Source organism: Aquila chrysaetos, chromosome 22 (assembly GCF_900496995.4).
Source record: "Aquila chrysaetos chrysaetos chromosome 22, bAquChr1.4, whole genome shotgun sequence".
Classification (NCBI taxonomy): Eukaryota; Metazoa; Chordata; class Aves; order Accipitriformes; family Accipitridae; genus Aquila; species Aquila chrysaetos.
The window spans coordinates 9399624-9423036 of record NC_044025.1 but is presented as its reverse complement, the minus strand read 5'-3'; the positions used below and the strand labels follow the sequence as shown (position 1 = coordinate 9423036).

Sequence of the window (23413 nt, the reverse complement as noted above, 5' to 3'; positions counted from 1 at the left end):
CAGGATAGGTAAAGATCTGGTTTGAGGTGGAGGCCTGTAGATTTTTTTTTTTTTAAACACCCTTACTTCAGTGATTTTATTTTAAATTTTTTTTTGTTCTTAAATTGGACATCTATGCATATTGATGTGAGGTGAAGATCACAAAAGACATGCTGTGATTTAAATTTGTGTTGGTCTGGATTCTGCTGCTTTGGGATGTCAGTGAAATTTTTGTTCTGGAAAGCCCAAAACTTCTCTGAAGAGCCTAGCATAGAGCATGCATAAAGTCATGGAGAATATTTGGGACACGTTCATTGGTTGATGGACAATTACCAACACTAGGCAACAAGAGCAAAACCCAAAACAACGCAGAGGGTAGTCCTAGTCTGAATAGTTTTGAGCAAACAAGCCTCTTGAGGATATCTTGAAACTCTACAGCTGCAGCTTGACAGAACATGTAGGTTCCTTGACACTGGTATGAGGAAATCTGCCACTTTAGTTACACTCTCTTGCCTAATACGGTGCTACAGAGTGTACTGTCTGATGCAACCTCAGTATCCATCCCATCCCTCTAGCAGAAGAATATAAAGAATATAAATATCTGTTTGCAGTCTTCTGAGTTGATGTAGGAAGATTTTCTGAGGACTAGTGTAGAAAGGAAGACAGGACTTTTGGAGGTTGGAGGGGCCTAATGAGGGAGGCAGATTTTGTATCTGATTTTTCTTAGCATTTGAAAATCAGCTTGCTATTGAAAGGATTCCTGATGCTTATTCTATGCCCCATAGCAGGAAAGTCATGGTGTGAATGTTTTCTTTCTGGTAATGTTTAGGTGTTTTGATTAGGGCTTTTGAATCAAATGAAGATTCATTTTCTGAGCAGTGGACCTTAAGCTTTTTAGGGCTTGCCCAGACCACTCAGGTAGGAGGGATACAGTTCTGATGAGAAACTGTGACATATTGTGGGGTGTGCAAATAGCTACTCACTACAAGCGAGGCATAGCAGGGGTCAGCCGAAGTTCTGGAGATCTTTGTATTTTGAAATTTCAAAGCTGTCTTGAAGCTTTGAGAAGAAAAATGCCATACACAGAAAGCAAGAATCTGTTTCACTTTCTGCTGTGAGGTAACACTCATATGCAGAATCTCAAAATGAAATTTGGTAAAAAGCAATGCCACAAAGCATTTTTTTGCAATTTAAAAGGATATTGAAGTACCTCTGTATCTATATGCATAGCTTTAAGAATGGGCAGAATTCACATTAGTCAACTGGAGGAAATAGTCACTCATTGACTGAAAAAATGGTTCATCTGAGGTGCCTTTCTGCCAAGACTTGCAGAGGCTTGTTGTTTGCCCTGGTAGTCTTCATACGGAGCTGGTCTGACAACCTGAGACCTGTCATCCTCAGGTAGGCCACAGGTTTGTTTAGGTCAGAGTGCTGTCTTCAAGAACATTCAGTGGCAGATTGAGAGGAGAGTAGAGTGGTTCTTCTCTCGGTGGACAAGCTGAACATGAGTCAGTGGTTTGCCCCTATAGTGAACAAGTCCAGTTCTGCATAGTGGGCTGTATTAGTAAGAATGTAATTATCAAGTCAAAACCATCATTGTTTCCCCCTGTTCAGCTCTTATGAGGCTGCATATGGAGTTCTGTGTACAGTTCTGGGCTCCCCAGCACAAGAAAGACACTGAAATACTGGATCAAATCCAGCAAAGGACCACCAAGATGTTTAGAGGGATGAGGCACATGTCATACTAGGAAAGATTGAGAGAAGTGGTTTGTTCAGTTTGAAGAAAGAAGGCAAAGTCTCATTGTTGTCTTCAGCTACTTTGTAGGGGCCTACAGAGAAGACAAGAGCCAGACTCTTCTCAGAGGTGCACAGCAAAAGGAAGAGATAGAATAGTGCAAATTGCAGCAAGAGAAATTCCAATTAGATGTGAGGAAAACAAATTTCACAATGAGAGTAATCAAGCATCAGAACAAGTTGCCCAGAGCGATTATTGGAGACTAAAAAATGGATCTGTTCTAAACTGGCCATGGTCTGGTGGTGGGACGGGGATGTGGGGAACCAGGTGACGTGGTCCATTCCAACCCGAACTGATTCTGTGTTTCTCATAGGTGAATGACAACTGTTGCTGGCAGTCAGTTGCTATGGGACTTTGTAGCATATTATATTTGTCCTTATGAGTTAACATTTCTAGACTTGACAAAGCAGACAATAGAGGAGAACATTGAATTGATTTTAGCTACTTGAAAAAAACATTGTTTGTTGGAAAACAAGTGTTGAGATCTGTTTAATAATAGCTGCTTCCCAGAGTTGGATAACTAAGGCCTCTTTACCATAGCTAAAACATTCTGAAATTTATGGTAAATACTCTGTTTGGATTGAAAAATTATGAGTGAAATTTTGGCCTCATCAGTAAACTTGTACTGGTTTCCATTGAGCTGGGAGGTACTGTTTGAATACATGTATGTTAACTGTGGGCCTCCGAGAGTTTCTGACTTTTATCATTGTGTCTTGTCTTTCCCCAACTGCTTACCTCTCCCAATTGTTATTTTGAAGAAGAAAAAGCAATTACTTGATGAACAAATGTTTATTCACTTTAATGGGCCTGTTACATCTGAGAAAATATTAATGCATATTTTTCTGAGTGAGAACATTTGTCACAATTATTGATATATTGCTTTTATTTTTGGAGCCCCAAATGGAGCACAAATGTTATGCCAAATATGCTGCTGCAGCACATCATTAGTTAAGTGCCTCCTTTATTCTGCATGGGAGGATGTTATGTGGCTGCATTCCAGAAAGCATTGATGGGCAGTAGCTTGTTCCCATTCATATGATGGAGTACCTCACATTGAGGACATCAACAGTGCTGAAAAAATGGCACATGGAATAGCTGAAAAACATATTCTCACATGTATATCTGGGAAGAATGTACAAGCCAAGACAGATACTGATATGGTCATGAGTGGGAGTTCAGACCTCTTAGTGATTCCAGTGCATGTTTATACACAACCCAGTACACAGGCTCCTTCAATTTTATTCTGTGTGGGTGGTTAGGGTTGTCCACCCCTGCAATTAATGTATCAGACTTTTAAAGTCTTGCTCAATGGAAGATTTTAGAACTAAATGAGGTATTTCTTAAGGCATCCAACTGTGCCAAAACACTTGGGTATTTGCCTGAAGTTTTCCACACCTTAAGAAAGATCAAAGGAGCCTTTCTTTAAAATTGTAGGTATCAAGCTGGGACAGATCCCAGCTGAAGGTTTCATATGTTATTTTAGAAAGTAAAAAAAAAAAAAAAAAAACAACACCATGACTCTCTGCAAAGGCTGGAGCTGATATTTATTCTTTTTCTTTGTGTCTTCTAATCTCTTTAAGATAAATTACAAGGCTGTGAGACCTACTGTTGTGCAACTAGCTTGTGAATCCTTTGAGTTACTTAGTGTCATACCATTGACATTTCTGAATGACTTGATTCTTTACAGATATATGCAAAACAGGCATTAACAGCTAAACACTGAATGAATTGGGCAGTGAGCATCAAATAGGACTTATTTAAAATTGCCTTCTATTTCATATTTTAAGATGTAATTTCCAGATGTTTAGCACTTTGAATTTCTGTCACACTGAAGTCGGTTCAACTGAAATATTTGAGGAAAGGTTTCTTAGTTTTTTTCATGTCTCTGAACAAGGTTAGGGGACACGTATTGGTTTTGCCTCTATTAAAAGTATTATAACTTTTATAAAAGAGAAGCTACAACTTATGAAGAATTGGGAAAAGATGAAGGTCAACATGGAAGGAGGGGTGGATATGAAGCATTTGGACCTGAAATCTAATATGTGTTCTCTCACAGAACTTCTAATTAGACATAAGCCTTTTTTTTTCCTTTTGCTGTTATCAGGTGCCTGCTTACCCAGTTCTAATGGCTGAAGCACTTAGAGGACTGCAACCTATTAGTGCCTCATTAAGTACACCAACTATTTGTAAAGCATACTTTAGGATGAGGAGCACCCACAAAAAGCCCTGGAGGGAATTAGTCAGTCTCTGTTCAGTGCAGATTCAGGGAGGTGTGGTAGGCAAAACCTAAAGCCACATGTTGAATGATGAGTATGAATAGAAAGCTGGAGGAGCTGCCACTGCCCAGAGAACGGTGGGTCACCAAGTAAGACAGGGGTCCGTCCAGTAGAAGATCTATTATGTCCCTATGTGATTAATGACTCTCATTCATAGGGGCCTCAGGAGTAAACTTAGTTCTATCATTGTGTTATTTCAGAAGCTTTCATTTTGCAATCTAAAGGTTTTGGGGGGGCAGTTTTGTACATTGTGCACCCTGATTGAGTCCATGCATTGTGACATTTATAACAAGGTTTCCAGATTATTTGCAGTGCAACAAGGAGAGGAATTAAGAGAGAAGTACAATGATTAGCTGATACATCAACTATTATTTTCTTGACTGGATGGAGTATGTTAGGAAATTATCTCCAGCGTATGGAGCCACCATAATGAATATTTGTGCTGTGATATTATCACCTTTTTATACAATCTACAGAGTTTCTCAGAGATGGGAGACTGTCTGACAATTTCTAGAGCAGATATTCAGAGGCACTTAAGGCCCAGGAAATGGACAATCAAGGACTGAAACCAACTTTATGTCTTAGAGAGCAGCCATCTTACAGTTAACGATTTCTACAGAAAAAGAGACAGTTTCAAGCTGTGCTTTGTTATTTTTCTGAAGAATCTTAGACAATAACTTTCCTCTCTACCAGCTCCTCATTACCTCATGATCTATGCCAGAAAAGTTTCCTGTAGGGAGGTTTCACGCACCTTATGGGATCATGGTACAGAAAGGCATATTCCTCTAAAGGTAATAGATCAATATAGTCTTTGTCAGAATACTTGTAAATTTAGCCTCAGAATGAAAACTAGGCTGAATCAAGTTAATGAGAGGTTTCAATGTTTGGTTTCAATGGTGCCAGGGTTTCAACCCAGATATCTGAAGAACAGGAAGGTCCTACTAATTCTGAACACTATACCAATAGTATTAGAGAGAAACCTCAAAGACCTCAAGATATATGTCAGCCCGGTTTCAGTTGCAAACCTCCTGACCACAAAGGCCAGTGAACTTCAATGTACTCTTAGACTGCAAAAGAAACAATCACTTCTTAGCCTGCAGAAGAGGATTTAGAAGAGACTGCTGACTAACAGACCTCACTTGTTTGTGTTGTCCTGTACAGTTTTACAGGCCATGAATTTGGCAGCATTGATCAGGAATATTACTTCTCCCTACAAACATTGGCTCAGAAGTAGTGTATAATATTCTGGTAGGAAGTGAAGAGTGATATTAACCATATTTCTTAAAAGATCACAAGTAAACAAAATTTTCTTGTTTTCAGACCTATTTATTATTAGCTCCTTTGTAAAACAAGCACAGTAAATTGCATTTATAGCAGAAATAAGATGCGTACACTTAATAAATACTAACGGCACTTGTAGCTAGATTATCAACAGTTTTCTGAAATATCAGATACTTCCCACATTTCAATGTTTAAATATCTTAAATTACCACCCATTGCTAAGACTGGAAAAAAACGAAGCATGGTCACAATGGAAGTCTTTCTTTAATTTCAGTGATTCTGTATCAGGGATTAAGGCCTAAATACTCAAAGATATTTTAATGTATTTTGCCCTCTTGAAAGTCAGGACTTCGGTGGTTTGACAAAAATGTATAGGCTTCAACACATGCTTCTGCTTCTTTCCATGCCTGGGGGCTTACACTATAAGCAGTTCAGAACCAGGATTTGAGGTTTTTTTCCTAAGGTTCTGTGAAGACACCTAGCATATGTTGCAGTAGTAGGGAAATACTTTCAAAATGAACTATAAAAATCTGTATTCTAAAGCTCTAACTTTAATTAGATGCTTAACATCCACATATAAAACCAGTTAGCAATTGCTTGCTGAAATATCAGATACACGGCAGTTAAACTTTTAAATAATTTAAGCTGCCTTGGTTTCAGTTGCAGATTCCTGACTGCTTGTGCATTGTGGTTTTGCCTGTGGCACAGCAGGTCTGAATTAATTTTATTGCCAGAAAACTCCACTGCGAGAGATGCACTGGGTACACATGAGTACTGAATAAAGAGCATCTAGTGATCACAAGCATGAAAGAAAGGGAGTTTTGTTTAGGAGATGTTATATTCAGCTTCTGGCTCCCATTTCCTTTCATGTTCATGAGAGGTGGCAACAGGACTCTTTCAACCACAGCACCTCAAAGCTGCCTAGACACTAGCACTTCCATTGCTTCCACTGCAGCTTGGGTTCAGCTGCAAGCGCAGAGCTTTGAGAGTGGTTTATCTCTCATGCAACAACCATTTGCAGTGTTCAGCAGTTGGGCATCAACATGATGTAAGCACAGACAGCTGACAAAATGCAGCAGCTAACATTTCTAGGACTCTGAACTTGCAATTCCTTCTTTTACTAAAATGACTGCCATCAGATTGGAGGATGAGGATGGCCCTGATACATGATACATAGCTGCCTCATGCAGCCAAGGCTTTCTATGCTGATACATTTCAACAAAATAAATAAAAATAAATAATTAAATAATCAAATAATTAAACCGTTAAATAATGGAATACTAAACCAGTTCTTTCAGTAAGTTACTTTCTAAATAAATTAACACATGAAACAGTTTGAATAGCAACTGCCATAATCTGGCATTGCAAGTCATATCAAGTAAATAATAAATAAATAAATAAATAAATAAATAAATAAATAAATGCAATAGAATAATACGTGGAACGTACAATAATAGCTGACAGCAATGTATCAAAATACTATACATGTTAATATAACATGATGTATGCTAAAAGTGTTACTCAAATCTGGGGAATTTAAAAGAGCTGCCAAAATCAGGACCATATTAATCTATTACAAAAAAGTTATGGTATGGCTTCTTAATAATCTCAAATGCAGATTTTTCTTCTAATTATGCTTATGTTCTTGTGCTAATTCATTCTTTGCTTTCTTTAGGAGCATTGTGCCATTCTCCTAGAAGCTCTTACTGGTTATCTGTAAAATAAGAGAAAGGAAATTTACATAAGAATTATCTTTATTTTCCTCAGACCTAGATTTTTAATCAATTTCTTAATAAACCTTTGCTGGTCTAAGCCACCTAGTGAAATGCCACCACTCAATTTCTCTAAAGGACTCAGGACCACATAATGCAAGGCTCAGAAGTTCCCGTGTCTGATGGGGATTAGGGATTCAGCTTCATCTGATGAGAGTTAGGCACCTGTCCAGCTATAGCCGTTTTGAAAATTTCCTTCATTTCCCATTGGTATCTATAAATGCCCCTGTACCAATGAAGACTGGATCCACGGAACAGTGTTATCTTATTTCAAGTGTTTCAACAGGGCTACAAGTTTACAACTTTTCAACAGTGTGAATCAGGAAACTTGGAGGTCAGAGAGATTCGCATCTACATCTAATTGAAAAAAAAACCACCCCAAAATTACAAAACAGAAGAGAGGAAGAAGATTAAAAAATCTGCATAATTCTTTTTGGTGTTGCTCTGAAGGAGGCTATTTCTGTATTTAAAATATGTTCCAAACTGGAAAACTAGGCTGAGAGTAGTTTAGAGCTGTCTAAAGTATGCTAATCAATTCACAGAATAAGAAAACAGCCATTCCTAGGACTAGCAGAAGCTGCTAATAGATTTTCTTTCTAATAGCAAATATCTCCTCTCTCTCTCTCTCTCTCTCACTCCCTTTCTCATTTTACTGGTAAAACTTGGCTGTATATGGAATGTCTGCTGTATTTGGATGCCCAACATTGACTCAAATTATCAATGAACAGAAAGGATAAAAATCAGCATGGGTTACACTAGCAACGGCCAAATGCTCATATATTTCTTAAAGAATATTTTATAATTGCCTAGTTAGGTAGAATGCTACCCATGTCCATGAACCTACATCCATTTCAGATATTAGGGAAAAATTTCTTTACTGAGAGGGTTGTCAGACATTGGAACAGGCTGCCTAGGGAAGTGGTTGAGTCACCATCCCTGGAGGTATTCAAAAAGCACATAGACGGGGTACTCCATAACATGGTTTAGTGGGCATGGATGATGGCAGGACTCGATGATCTTGAAGGTCTTTTCCAACCTAAATGATTCTATGATTCTATGATTGTTTCCTCTCTGATTTAAATGGAATCTAATTGTTTTATCTCTTTTTTTTTTTAAGAGAATCATCATTTAGACAGCCCAATACATTTACATGTTTATTCTCTTATTTCATGAAAAAATGTTCAGGAGACAAAAATGTTTATGAGGAAATGTGAAATAAATGAGTATTTAAGAAGCAGAAGTAGTTTGTAGACTCCTTACTCTCCTAGGTAAGGAATCATCCCTCCTCCTCGAGTAGAAGGTTCCTTAAGCCTTACCTGCAAAGTGAAGACCACTCACTCCAGGATGAATTGTAATAGCGATCCCTGGCCTGCACAGAGATCTTGTCTTTTGGCCCAGTCATTGGAATCTGAATAGACTGCTCATCAGCATCATAGACCTACGAATAGGGCACAGCTCCATCAGCGGATTGTAAAGGTCAAGCAGAACATAAAATGAAGTGCCAGATAGATTGCAACAAGCACATGTAACTTAACCTACTGGTAGGCTGTTGTTTCAAAGGCAGCAATCTTCACCCTCAGATACCAAAGTCATGACGACTTGTGAGAACTTGAGCCTCAGTAGAAACAAACTAAAAAGCCCACTTTCCACTGAAGTTAGTGTTGTAAAGTTACCCAAACCCCAAACTGAAACAGTCGTTGAAATAAAGGGTTTGTTTGTTTGTCTGGGTTTTTCTCTTTTTGCTTCTTTTCCCAGAGTGGGAACCCTAAAAGACAGAAGTTGCTGCCTTTCAGTCTCAGTGAAATTTCCACTGAGGACTTGTGGCTGATACAAGAAGCGCTCTGTAGAGTCGCTACTAAAATCAAGGAGTCAGCACTAAGGGAACGGCCCCATCTGCTGGTACAGGCTTGCTTATTTTTTTCACATAGAAAAAGTCGTCTAGTGTCTGGTTTAATCAGTTGACAAACTAGAATGATCATTACATTTGTTTACTTTTCTGACTGCTGGAAGAGGAGCACTGCAGTTAAGGACCTGCACTGTGGTCAACTGGCTTGTATATTTCTTTCCAGTTCTGCTGTTGATTTCTTTGCCAACCTAGGCAAACCACCATACTGCTGTCCTGTACTCTTTAGTGTATCCATGAGCATTAGCAAAGGAAGCAGAATAATTTTGTGATTTAAAGCTAATACAGAGTAGCAATGTTTAGTTAACAATTAACTAATAATTGGAAAGTGAGTGGCAAAGGCTGTAGTGTTCATCCAGTCTCCACAGAAAAGCTACCAAATGAATCATTGATTCCTTATTTGCCAATTCACCTATAAAGAAAGTCTGAGCTACCCAGGTGCAAACAACGTACAAGGAAGCCAGTGCCACAGATCCTAGACTTCTTGATTTGGAAATTGGGATTTTCCCACATTAGGACCCACACAGCCTACTAATGAATTAGTAAATACTTTTCTCACGCTAGCACAGCTATGCAATGCTGGGCACGATTTTATCTCCCCAGTTACATCAGGGTTGCATCCACCCCACAGTGTGTTGTTTGGATCTTACTGCTCATAGAACTGGGAAGGAGGTCTTTTTCTGCCAAGACAGAACCTTGCCACATTTGGGTCTCAGCACCCTTTTTTTAGTTTTTGTTTTAGTCCATGATTCTTGTATATGAAGCCTATATTATTTATACTGTCTGTTCAAGCAAGAAAAACGTGTTTCAAATGTTGTATCTCTACCTGGCTTTTGTGTTTCTTTGTACTTTCAACTTTGACCCTGAAAGTCAAAGGGAAGTAGGACTTTGGTGTGCTCCATGTTCTGGGATATGTCCAGGTTACTGTTCCATTTGTGGCTGCATACTGACATTGGGGTGGGTCGGGTTTTACTGCAAGAGAAAATATAGAAGAAATTAATTCACATTAGCAGCATATCAGGTTTTGGTGTACTACTGTTGATAGTTTTATAGGAATCAGCTTTGGGAGCCTCCATGAGATTAAGAGAGGAGTAGGCATGATGTGTAAGAACTGCCTTGTATGCTCCTTATGGAAAATTAAGCACACTCACAGAGTCTTTTTTTGCCTGAAGGGTTGCAGAGGGCTCTGTTGGACACAGAGGAATATCTTCAACCCCTGCTGACAGGTAGGGTGTTTAGCAAAACATCTGTTTCTTTAGGATGCTGCTTAATTTTCCTGTGCCCTGTGGCATCATGGTCACAACTGGTCCTCTGATTTCCTGTCAGTTTCTATTAACCTGCCCTGCATGCCCATCTGTAAGAATGGGCCAGGAGGGAAGCATACATAGTGTTAACCATATGTGAGTAAATCTGCAGTTCTCAAAGAGCCTGCTGGGTTATTCTCTGACTTCTCCCACATACCCCTTCTAAAACATGTCCATCTAATAGAGAAGGCTACAGAAACTTCTGGGAGATGTGGGGGTGAGAGGGTTGGAGGTCACAAGCTAGGGAGATGTTGCTTCTTCACTTCCTCATCCTCTTCCAGACTGCTGCTATGATTTGTTTTCCCCTGTTCCTGTAACTGGGGGCTTGATACAGATTTACAGTAGAATAGGGCAGGGATTCCCAAGCTTGGTTTGATCAGCTACCGTTGTTAGTTCCACTATCAATGGCAAGAATAAAGCTAAGAATTAATCATGATTCCTCGTCTACTCACTGATATCTCTGATGAAGAAGCTGCTAGTGTAGTTCTCATATTCCACCTCGTCAATGACCTCCAGGAACATCTCAATTGGCTGGTGCTCTTCAGCAAATGGGCAGTAGTTTTCTTTCTGGCACTGGGCTGTGTATTCAGTCACTGATTTATCAGTGTGAGCTATAGGACTGCTGCAGGTTACATCTCCTTGAGACCTGAATACAGAACAGAGAAAAGTACTGGAAATGCTAGTTTGTTCTCAGAATTTGTTGCCACAACAATAACATGTAGTTGGTAAGGCAATGTTTTGATGTTGCCTGTATCATTTTATGGCTGTGTTTCAACAGCTACAGAAACAGTATAGTGGGAGATCTTACATTTTCAGTATTACATATTAATGTAAAATCACAAAAGCCTTCCTGCCTTAGCAGAAGAAATTAGTGTTTAAACCTAACACAGGATATAATCTCATTTCTTATTACTGCTGTCCCATGAAAAGCTCTAGTATCTTACTTTGTTCCTTAGCCCTTTCTAAAACCTTGCTGGAAGAAATAAGGGCAGGTTAAAATGTATTCATTGGGAAATAAATAACAAAAGCCATCTATAAAGTACTACCTGAATCTGGTTCTATTTTTGCATTCAGCAAAATAAAACACTTTGCAGTTTTTTCTTCTTTTACAAACTGAAGTGACCTTTGCTCAAGAACTCCATGTTTTGGAGAAACCCCCAAGAGTAGTGGGAGGTAGGAAATCCCCACAAGGTTCCCCTCACATATTTCCCTCGCAGGTTTCTGCAGTGTTCCTCAACAGAGACTGGTCAGTGGACATGTGGCTTTTGCAGTGGGTGCAGCCTCCCACTCCCTTAATTCCACTGGATCTGCTGTGAAGGGACTCAGTGCTATGATTGTTTCTGCTTTTGGCTCAACTTCCTCTCCCCTGCATGAACTGTTTTTGCTATTGCTTAAGTTTTTCTGTGGCTGTACTGTAGCAGCTGTAACAGTCCAGTGGGGGTTGTTCCATTTTCAAGTCTTTATTAATTTCTGAGCAACATCCATGCCCTTATTAGTTAAGTTAGTCCCAGTGATGGCTCAAACATTTTGCAGATGTTCTGACTCTGGAAGCGGGATTCCTCGCCGTCTACATGTCCTCAGTAGCCTAAAATCCAGATCTCCTACACAGAGTAACACAAAGGGCTGTTCCAGCCTTACTATGAGGTTGTTAAGGAAAGTACAAGCTTTTACCCTTTTAGACTTCTGATTGTGAACTTCACATTTGGACTCTCATTTTCTGTCATCCATGAACACATGAAAATTCCAGAGTAGTTCTTTGCCTCGCATTTTAAAAATGTCCTGTTTGGTTCTAGATGGAAAAAGAAAGGAAACATGATTTATTTACTCTTTTTGCCAAAATGGTCAAAGCAGAGAGAAAATAATAATTCAATAGACTCCCATCATTTTTGGCAGGTGGTGGGTACGTAGACAGAGACAGTCTCATACTGCCCATTGGGCAGCCACCTGTAGTTAAAAAGCCATATAACCACAGTTAGTGGCTGAAGGCTGGTTTACATGGCACCACATTAACCACATCTATGTGGCTATTGACAGAAGCTAGAGTGTACGCAAGCTGTTGCAGATAGCTGTCAGTAAGAGATTTATATACACAAATCCATTGTTCCTTTCACAAAGAAACATTGCAGCTATTCAGTTGGCAAACCTCTGTATTTGTTACCCCACGCATGAGAGTGCACGCAGTGGATAATCTCACATCTTCACACACTGGGGCACTTGATGGGGAATGTTTCCAGTGTGAGAAATGAATGAGGCTTCACTATAAGTGTGTGTTTCATTTCTGCTGCCCAGCACTGCAGACTCTCAACAACTCTATATTGTACCCTGGATGTAGCTGACTGGCGGACCAGCCTACTGTATCTGATATGTGGGTCCAGGAGCCAGGGAAAAAGCCTTGGAAATTCATAAGTTCCTGGCACTACAGTGAGAGACTGCAATATGAGACATAGATGAGTGAGGTTCATGCAGAAAATGCAAAACATCACAGGCTTGTCCCAGTGTGTTAATCATGAATGGAGAAGCCCAAATGACAGCACTTAACATCTACATCAGTCCCTGGTTCTGTCAAATCATGTAGCCCTGGTTTTGCAAACCCTCTCCTGAGGGCTGGGTCTCTGAGATGGAGGCAAAGCAAGTCAATTGCTCCCCCACCAGAAAAGCTATGGTGTGGTACTGCTGTTATCCTGTATCTAATCATTCTTACCATCACTCCATCCTATAGGTCTAAATTAATCCCATGGCAACCAATTCCTATGCAGCTCATCAGCCGCACCGTATACAGACCCACAAAAGTAATCCTTTGCCTTTCACAGTCAGTAAAGCATTTGAAGAGGACCCATTTTAAAGTGGGTATTTCTCATGCATTTCTCCAGAGAGCTCCCTCTGGTCCTCACAAAGCTCCAACGCACAGAGCTGAGCAAGATGCATCACATCATCTTATGACCATACCTTTAAAGCTTTTCAGAATTGATCTTATCATTTGCCCATTAGAGTCTATTTTAGTTATGAGGAAGAAATCATAGCTGATGATTTCATGGGTATTAGCAGTCAGACAGGTATAGTTGCCAGCATCTGGGAACTCTTTCACTTCGGCAATCAGAGTCTTTCCAGTTCCTTGCAGTTCGCTGCCCTTTTTCCAGTAAACTGGCAGTGCTTCATCAGATGTGTTACAGGTGAGCTCCACTCTTTTAGCTGGTGTCTCATCATTCCACTGTGATTCTATGACGTACACTGGACATTGCAGAGAGAGACATGTGAGCAGCTACTCATACTTAACAGTGTGAAGATTGAACTGAGCCCTTTTTTTCAGCTCTGCTCTCCAGGAAAACTGCTAACAAATCTCTGGCTTTCTTGCCCAAGGCCTCACCATCGCCTGGAAATCTTTACTACAAGAAGAGGATTGACTTAGAAATTTACAGTGGATCTAGAACCTGCTGATCAATAGGGATGACATTTTAATGGAAGAAGTGGGTTTTTTCCCATGTTCCCAGAAAATCTCACAGCAGTTCATAACTGTGGGAAGTAGGCAGGTACCTTTGTTTTAAAGGTGAGGATGCCAGGACACACTGCGCCCAGGTATTCCTCCCGCACATGGCCTGTGGCCTTTCCTCACAGAATGGCATGTAAAACCACTCTGTACTTTTGTGCTTTGCTATGGTGCAAGGCTATAATGCTTTGCCCTCTTCAGCATCAAAGGTCTGTGAGTGAGCAATGGGAAGGAGGGAAGCTCTGGGTAAGTGGTTTGTATTTGCCTGTAGCTGATGCTATTTTCCATTTTCTGCAGGGAACGATCTGTACTCCTATCACCCTGGTCCCAGTGGAGCAACTACTAAGAGATGGGCAATCGCTGAGCTACAGCAGAGCTAAATGGACTGCAACAGGGAGATGTGGACTTCTAAACGCCATCTTGTAACTCTGAAGTGCCCTGCTGGTCTTTCCAAATTAGAAGACACAACACGTAACAAAATAACTTGAAACAATTCCATTAAAGAAATATTATCTTCTCTTGTCTCTTTTGCTGTGATTGACTGAAGTACTTCACCTACACTTCTGTATGGCAACAGTTCTCAAATTTAACTGTCATTGCTCATGTATACTACTGCCATCACAGGCTCCCTAACCATGTTCAGTGCCCTCAGAGACTCTTCTACATGCAAGAAGTGGCAAAAATTTGTGTCTTAGTGTGTCGACACCACAGCAAGCACTCAGCTCAGGAAATCAGAGTTCCAGGGAGCTCTTAAATCCTTTTCACCAGAGCATTTCACTACCAGAATGAGAGCATTAAGACTTTACCACAAAGAAGAAACACTAAGAAATACATGTCAAACACTGAATCTAAAATGGCAGAAAACATGCAACTCTAGGAAGCTTGGAAGCTTACCAAACTGCTTATTGATATTTGAAGCACAGGCAAGGTAAATCTTACAGACTTCAAACACAAAGATTATTCTCAGTACTGGAAAACATATTTGCAGTTTTAAGCACGAACACAATCAGATTGTGAATGCTTTTCTCATGTTGATTAGGGTCCTTCTTTTTGGATAATCACATTGAAGACAGCTTGGATTATGGAGCTACACTAGGTGAATAAGAGAAGCAAATTTGATTATCTGAATTTAGCCCAATTTTCTGGTAAGTTATTCAAAAGATTTGTTTGTTTATTACTGACCCTGTGTTTTTACAAATGTATTTACTTTTAAGTTATTTACCAGAAAAGTTTGACAAACTATTTCTATGTTTTAGGTTTTACTGTAAATTATTCTTTTTGACAACTAATTCTTCACTTGTTTTTTTGTGGGCTTTTACCTAAGTCACAAGATACTGTTTCCGCTTCCAGACTGCATGACTGACACTTTTGAAACAAGAGAACAGGGAATAGGAAATAAAGACAGTTTCTAATGCTAATATTCAGAATGGCCATTGTACGACATTTTAGGACTTCTAAATATTTCTTCCATTAATACCAATTAGTTGGCTAGTTATTCACAAACAAATAGGAAGAACCTTGGCCTAAAATACTGTAGTTAAAAAATTCTGCACTTGTGGACACTGAGATAGCCTCGTGTCCTACAGTCAGCTGTAGGTCTCAGTAAGTGAAGACTGCTTACCATTTTCCCTCAGTTTCCACTGTGCTTCCAGAAGGGCAGCAAAGGAAAATAATGAAAGTAAGGCAAATAGTAGGTGAGACATCTGTAGGGAAAAAATAAATTACTAAACTTCATTGAGGATTGCTGAGTTGTACTGAAATTGAGCTCAATGCTGGACAGGATAATAAGACGACAGAGTCAGTTCCAGTGAACTAAGAAAAATTCTCTCATTCTAAGAACTCTTAGACTACATAAAAATTTAGTATAAGGTTTGTACTGGAGCTTAAGCCAAGATTTTGATCTGCTTGTTATTCACACTGCAAACCAGTTTAGAGAAGAAATTATGGAACTTAGAGGAAATTTTTGTGTGCATAGTTCTTATATGGTCAGGAGCCTAGAAGCATTCCCAGGTTCCTCAGTCAAATATTTCTCATGCAAGAAAAGCCCTGCTGATGCAAGTGAGGCCAGCTGCATGAAAAAGGCATTGGACTAAAGGACCAATGGACATTAAATTCCAGTCATACAAAGCTTATAAGTATATTCCTTGGTTTAAGCATCTCAGTGGTCCTATTAAACCAAAGGACTGTGAATAAAATTAAGGACCTGCTGAAGTGTTTTGCTGGACTGTAGTCTTCACCATCTATGTGAGAACAAGTGACAGCAGTGCCAATAATGCATTGTAGAGCTAGCATGAATACTGACACTTGCCTAACTGTTACTAGTTCTAGTATCCACCTGAGTTTGCATAGTCTAATTAATTTTGTAAGCAATTTCAGGCAAAATTGCTACTGGTTTCAGTGCCACAGCTATATTTGCAGAAATGGCTGGGTATGTATATCATTGTTGCTGCGTTCATTTGAAACATATCCATATATCTCACTTGAGATAGCTGTATATAGAATATATAAATGTATATTTGTCCTGAATTCAAAATACAGCTAGAGCTCTTCATGAAGCACAAAACATATTTGCCAAATATTGTAGTAACTACTGGGTGCATAAAAAACTTCAACAACAGTTGTTTAGCTACACTTTCAGACCTTTTTCAACTGGAGATGAAGCCAAATGAATAGGAGCATGAGTTAGAAAAAGAGATTGGTGAATATATCTTTCAAAGTCTATTCTGACCACAGTGGGAGTCTGAATGCACGTGAAAAACACAAAATTAAGTGGTTTGGATTTTTTTCCCTCCCAAACCAGTCTTTTTCAGTGAAAGGAGAGTAGTCCTCCTGATTTCTTCTCATGTGTTACAAAACATTTTCATTTTGGTTCATGGAGGAGGAGTATATGTATATTTCTATGTGCACCAAATCTGTTACTCACTGGCAGCTCCTGCTATTATTAGCAGTCCTTAATCTTGATCAGAAGTCAGCTGTCTCTGGACCAATGCCAAGAAAGTGTGCCATCTGATTTTGTACACTGCACAGCACTGCTATTAATGGGACCAGAAGCTACAAATGTAGTATCTAGAGAGAGTATCTAGGACAGGAACCAGCTCACATTGCATCTGTGCTCAGAGAGAGGCACGAGCCTCAGTGAAAAGCCAGATACTATCAAGCAGCCTATCAGCAGTATATTGCTTCATTAAAAGGCAAACATGCTTAGCTCCTGATGATTTTCTACTGCAGGCAGGATTATCTGTAATTTGCGAAAGAAAAATACATTTTGCAACTTTCTCAAAGATACTAATTTCTTTCATTGTAACATGGCATTCATCACTATGCTTCATAAAACCAGTATCTGAAATATCAACTAAAACTTGGAGGGAAAGAGTGTAAAATGTGCCTTCTTTTCCATATCAACCTTTCATCAAAATTGAAACCCTGGAAACAGAAAACTTTCTCCTGGTTTTAGGGAGCAGCTTCATGATTCAGGTTTTTGATGAAAAAAAGTTTAAAATTTTCATGGAAAATTATTCAGTTTTTGAGATGGAGGGAGAACACCCCTTCCCCTCATCTCAAAATTTTATTGAGAAATTAATGAGAAATAAACTCAGTTTCTGAACAGCACTAATCTGTGCAGTTGCCCCAGCACTTCATAGATGAGGAGAGTGTACCAACATCACATGTTCCCTGTGATCTGCTGTAAATCAGCACAGATTCCTTTACTGAGAATCACAGAATAATTTATGTCAGAAAGGACCTCTGTATGTCATCTGGACCAGGCCCAGCTCAAGGCAGGGCCAAGTCAATGGTGTTGCATGTTTTTTAAAACAGAGGATGGTCTGACCATAAAGACGTATTTGTTGATGCACACACACCAGCAACATGAATATTGGTAAGATAAAAAAGATTATTACCTTATAACATTAGCTGTCCTGTTAGTTAGAACAATTCTGTGAGCTATATACATATATACATTGTGCTTAATTTCAGGCACATAAGCGTATAAATAACTGTCCTAAGAAAAATGTCACAACAACTATTTAAATACACTTTTAAATAAATAATTTTAAGTTTTCATTAGTTTCATCTGAAGCAGCTGGTACCAGACTTGTGTTGCCCCAGTGTTAGAGAAGAAAGGAGTTCTCACCTTTTTCCGTGATGCCTGTTAGCTGAAGTTGCCAGGCAGGTTGATTTTGTGATCTGAAGGAAGCAAAATGCTGTCTCCCTTATAAATACTTCTAAACTCTGAAAGGAAAGGGATGCTTCATTTCACCGCAATACCACAGAATTGCAACACGTGGCTTGAGTTCCTTTTTTACATAGTGACAGAGCTAAGGCAAAAAAAAAAAAAAGTTTGGGACTCCCAGGTAAACTTTAAAGAGGAAATGAGATTATGAGATTGTTACAATGACCTTTATGGTATGCCAGAGGCATTTCTTTTCCTGCCTGATTTTCTGTCTCTCTCATACTGCCCGTTCATCGTCTGAGGAAGAGTAAATACAAACTAAATAAACTTCCAAAACTGTCTGATGGGAAATACATTATGAAGACAGAAAGAGAAAGTTAAATAAACTAAATCTATTTCTACCTGGTAAGCACAAAAGAGATAATTATATGAAACAAAATCTCAGCTATCACATCAATCAGAAATAAAGCTAATGGAAAATGAATTTTTAATTGCTGTTTTAGAATTGTATTTATTCTAAAAATTGAGACCTAGGTCAACCAAAAAATAAACAATTATTTCTGGCTTAGAGATAAAAACCTGAGATTGTCACATCATTTTATGTTGCAGTTGTTAAATATAACCAATTGTTTTTTCTTTATGAAGTGATTTATAGACACGTACTCAAGCATGAGAAAAGCGCCATACATAACATATACTTTGAAAATGAGGAAAAAATTTCTATTGATTTTTTTATTATTTGTGAAATAATAGCAAAGAATTCCCTTTATTTGTCAGGCAAACCAAAACTGAGTTGTTCTTCTAGCCCTGTTCCAAACCTGAATAAGATGACTGAAAAGTTATAAGCAAGAAGAAACACATTGCTTATAAAAGCAAAAAAAATGGTTTGAAATTCAACCTGACATGCTCTAGGAATTCATAAAGAGACACAACTCTATCTTGTGTGCTTTCTAGTGACTGGAGTATTCCCACAGCCCAGAGATCAAAGCTATAATGTAGTAATCCAGCAATGAAAAGATGGTGCCTGTCCTTTCTGCTATAGTCAATGGTCATTCAGAAGTCCTTCACACAGATGAAACAACACAAGCATCTGCAATATGTTGCATATTTGGTGCCTCCAAATATGGCAAGAACATAAAACAAAAGGAGGAACAACTTAAATTAACAGTGAGATAAACATTGTGAACCACAGCAGTTCCCAGTGCATGGGGTTCCTGTTTATTGTCACACATCTGAGAGGCAAACAGCAGAGAGGGTGGCATGCTCTAATTTGAAAGAGGGCAGTTTCAGGATTCTGGATTAATCGTGCTGAAAGCTTTACACAAACGTACAGTATTGCCAGTGGAATCCTTTTCTTTCCTTAGCCATCCTCTTCAAAGAAACATGGCTTGAGTAGGATCACAAACACCTTTGGCAGCTGAGCTTTAACTCCTTTCCATCTGACAAAACACAAAACTAGAGCATTGCAATCTCTGGTGGGCCTGACAACTTCCCTGCTGAGTCCAGTGTACCCAACCTGTTACTCAAATGTCAGCCCCAGACTTCCCTTTGCTAGAGCTCACAGCCAGGGCTGGGCAAGAGCAGAGTGAGAGGGCTGCAGGCTCTGAGGGCAGCTTTCTGAAGCAGGTTTGAAATGGCGGCTCTGTCACAGAGAAAAACTGCTCCCTTCGCATACTGTATAATAGGTCTGGATCAAAGTGGTTTATTGATTTATTCATGACACAGAATTGACTAGCAACCAGTGAACTCTTCATTTGAGATCCATATCAATAATATAACAGATAAGCCGGAGTACTAGACACTTCCAAAATGTTAATATCTGTACATCTCCACCCTCCACTTATCCCAAAAATATACAAGAATATGTCCCACACATATACACACGGTCTTACACACACGCATCGAGGGGACGTGTGGGTTACAAGCACATGTACCGTCTTTGCATCTGACTGATGCTTGTCTTCCTCTCTTACATGATCATTTGGGACAAATGTCTTCTCAGGCAGTTTTGGGTCCTCCATTCACATACACTGTTTATATTCCCACTCCTATCTTAAAAGCTGTTGTTATCCAGGCCATTTTGCCAAAGGTGGGCCATGCAGACACTGACGCTTCTGCAGTTGTTTCACGGTTCGGAAAGAGAAAATGGCAGTCTGAGAAAGCATGTTGAGAAAGACGTGGCAGAAGCAGCTGGGGCACAGGCAAATGAAAGGTATTCAACCTGTTCCAGGCGACAAAATTGTCTCCTTCTGATCCTGGTTCCTGACTACCTTTGAAATGCATGTCAGAAGGAGGCTGGGCTGTGCACGGTATTCCCATTCATCTGCTTCTCCTCCCAGGGGAAACCTTGTAACAAGGGCAGGAAGGAAGCCTCAGTGAACAGTGTCACCCCTTTCCCCCTGTAGTCTCAGCCTGTTCTAATTGCAGCCTCTGGGAAGCGCTTAGGGCAGCTCTCCTTTCACAAATGAGAAAGAGCCCAGGCTGAATCAAGGTTAGGCAACAGTTTGTTCCCATTTAAGACAATTTCCAATTTCCAAAATTCACTTCTGTGATAATGCACAAGTTTAACAGCAAGCCAGCAACGACCAGGAAAACTGGAGAGGTGCATTCAGTCACTGAGCAGATAAATAAGGGCACAAGTAACTTTACATACATGTTGCCTACTTCTTTCTCAACCCATCTTAGCTTGCCTATTTGCTTATGTCAGCCGTGTATTATGGCTTTTCTTTTTTGATTTTGATGTCACTAATGCATAGCTTAAACATCTGCCCAACCTGATGGTAATCTTTAAATGCCTGCTCAGTTCTGGAACATGAATAGTTAATGATTAATATAAATAAATATACATTTTCAGAGTGTATGCTTGCACACACATGCATAAAGCCTACATAAATGCCTTAGCTCAGTTGTTGTTACAGGACAAATGGAGTAATATGGTACCCAAGCTTTATGTCAAGAACCCTAGATGCCAGTTACGGAGCACAGACACATCTGTGTGGAACTTCCATGATGGGATAGTTTGCTATGATCCATCAGAGGAATTTTTAAATATTAAAACATAGAGATTATGAAAATATCCTTTGATGACAGTCTGGTTTTCCATTATGAGCTCATATATTCTTAAGGGGAAATTTGGAGGAGAGCAGCTTCTCTCCCATCATTTTATCCTACTTCCCCTATGACACTGAAAGAGAATGGTGGAAACTCTATGTCCATGTTTTGCTTTCCTCTAATGCAATGGAAACACTCCTTTTTGGCAGAAATGGCCCGTCTCAAAATGGTTTTTCTTTCTTTTGAAGGACAGATGATTTTTGCTTTGTGGAATGACACAGTTATATCACCACAATCCAGGAAAAAACCTGCATAACATTAGTAAAAGGAAGATTTATATTAACTGTATAATCAGTATGATTCCTCTATATGGAATTTCCTTCAGCATCTGTCTAGTTTTGAGTGGATGTCGATTTGGAGATTAATGCCAAAGATCAAATTTTATTATTGTTATTATAATGTAGTAGCAGTGAGAAGGGAACTCTGTTGTTTATATATTATTCACTAAACAGTGAATTTCATCAGGAAATACTACGTAATATTAGCATATCAATGAACTTTCCTAAAAAATTCCAGTCGCAAACTACTATGTGGAATTACTGAACTAAGATCAAACCTTGAGAGAAATGCAAAACAATAGAGGGGAAAAATACAGCCCACTTCTACTAAAAATCAAAAAATCTAAGCTTTATACAACAGTGATTCATTTGCATCATGAATCAACTAGAGCAGCCATCCAAGATGGGGACTTTGGGTATCTCTCCTTAGACGGAGAGGACAGTAAGACATTATTTACCTCATTTGCACTCCATCTGGTAGACCATTCACTACCTCCAGAGTAGAAATTGCACAATAGTATTACCGTGGCCTAACCTAATCAATTGGCCAGTAGCTAATGTAGCTACTCAACTTTCAGATTACAGCTAACTGTTGTTCAGGGTAGGGTTGAATGTGGATATAAAATACGTGTAGACATAGAGCACTAGCTGGTGCTAAATAAGAGAAGTGGAAAGAAGGGGTTTTAATCTCTTAGTCATAATCCCTTCTCCCCTGGTAAATCCAGATCTGCCCAGTCAATTTGTAACTCACAACGCATTGGGTGTCTTTACATAGACTCCATTATACATAGAGCCTGTATTTAGAGACAATATTAGAAGTAAAAAAAAGAATGCGAGGAAGGAGATAGTACTATCCTGCATAAGGATAAGAAAAAGCAAAAAGAGCTATGACATTTCAAAATACTTTTAAGAACCAAATCACATTTTCTACAGTAAATGACTCCAGAGAGTCAATGGGATTTGGGTACCTAAGTCTATGATATGCTTTTGCAAATCTTCATAGTCACTCAGAAAACATGGGGCAGAGATACAAAAGAAACTGGTATCTCTGAAAGATTCATTGCAGAACTATAGAGATACCAGTCCTCTTTAACGCAAGAAGCACAGAAGTTCCTCCCCCAGAGTGTGCATATGAAGACGGTTCATTGCTTTTTTTAAGTGCAATGCAATGCAGTGCAATGCAATGCTTCCTATTACATCAGTCTGCTGTTTCCATCATAAATCTGTTGTTTACATTTGATAAATCTGATATGCTACACTCAACTGTAGGATCTAGATGCAAGTTGTTCACTTTACGTGAAGTTCACTCATTTCTTGAGTGTGATGTAGCAACTATTTGAAATCCACTGTCACCATTACTTAGGCCAGGATATAGTGCTGGGGGTGGGGGAAATAACATATCAAACTGAAAGTAAAGGGAAAAACCCAGCAGTAACTTAATGACTTAAATTCAAGAAGCATTTTCTTGTTTGTCAGGCAACTTCTATACAAAAGAGACTGGACACTTGATTTCTTTGCAATTCTAAAATTGCATATAGCATTTTTTCCAGGTATTCACAATAAGTTAGTAATAGGCAAGGATAAAATCCTTGGGCAACAAATTCAGTAGTTGAGCATTTGTGCAGAGAACCTGATGACTTACTTGTGATTTGTATTACACTAATAGGAATTTCAGTTGATTTAAGACATGACAGGGAAAGGTAGATAGGTAGGTAGATAGATTGGTCACAGTTTTTAGAGCCAGTGATTGTTAGCAATGGATGTGTGATGGGGTCAGATAGTCTTTTAAAACCCAAAATCACACTATTGGACTGGGATCAACAAGTCTACAGGAAACAACAGTAGCCTTTCTACATAAACTTGAAGGTGACAAAGGAGGCAGCAACCAATGTAGTCCATCACATTACTTTAAGCCATAAGAACAACCCTGGAAAAGTCTGTATTTTCAGTACTAAAAGTCTGTATTTTCTTTACATAAGACTTGCTGTTGGTGTTAGGATCAGGCAATGTAGGAAAATCATTTCAATGTGGACAATTACTAGAGAGCATCTATTGTATG

The 23413-nt window shown here is 39.2% G+C and overlaps 1 protein-coding gene and 1 long non-coding RNA gene across 4 annotated transcripts in view; one reads left to right on the top strand and one right to left on the bottom strand.

Moving 5' to 3' along the window:
- LOC121232535 overlaps positions 1–14961 on the top strand; it is a 36476-nt gene extending 21515 nt beyond the window's left edge. The window contains exons 3-4 of the long non-coding RNA XR_005931152.1: positions 14092–14722; positions 14834–14961. This is a non-coding gene — a long non-coding RNA (uncharacterized LOC121232535). The remainder of the gene's footprint in view (positions 1–14091; positions 14723–14833) is intronic.
- Positions 5394–18189, bottom strand: IL12B (interleukin 12B). 3 transcript variants are annotated; one of them, XM_029998426.2, is made up of 8 exons: positions 17927–18188; positions 15416–15497; positions 13257–13538; positions 11982–12099; positions 10763–10956; positions 9833–9978; positions 8420–8541; positions 5394–7045 (listed from the first exon to the last, which is right to left on the bottom strand). In XM_029998426.2, exons 2-8 carry the CDS (start codon positions 15495–15497, stop codon positions 7042–7044), a joined length of 948 nt encoding a protein of 315 aa, XP_029854286.1. In that variant the 5' UTR covers positions 17927–18188; the 3' UTR covers positions 5394–7041. The 3 variants fall into 3 exon arrangements, 2 of the variants coding, with proteins under 2 accessions (XP_029854286.1, XP_040975324.1); XR_005931151.1 differs by lacking the exon at positions 5394–7045 and adding an exon at positions 8643–9229 and having other exon boundaries at positions 8462–8541; positions 17927–18189; XM_041119390.1 differs by lacking the exon at positions 5394–7045 and having other exon boundaries at positions 8426–9229; positions 17927–18189.
- Positions 18190–23413: the final 5224 nt, after the last annotated feature.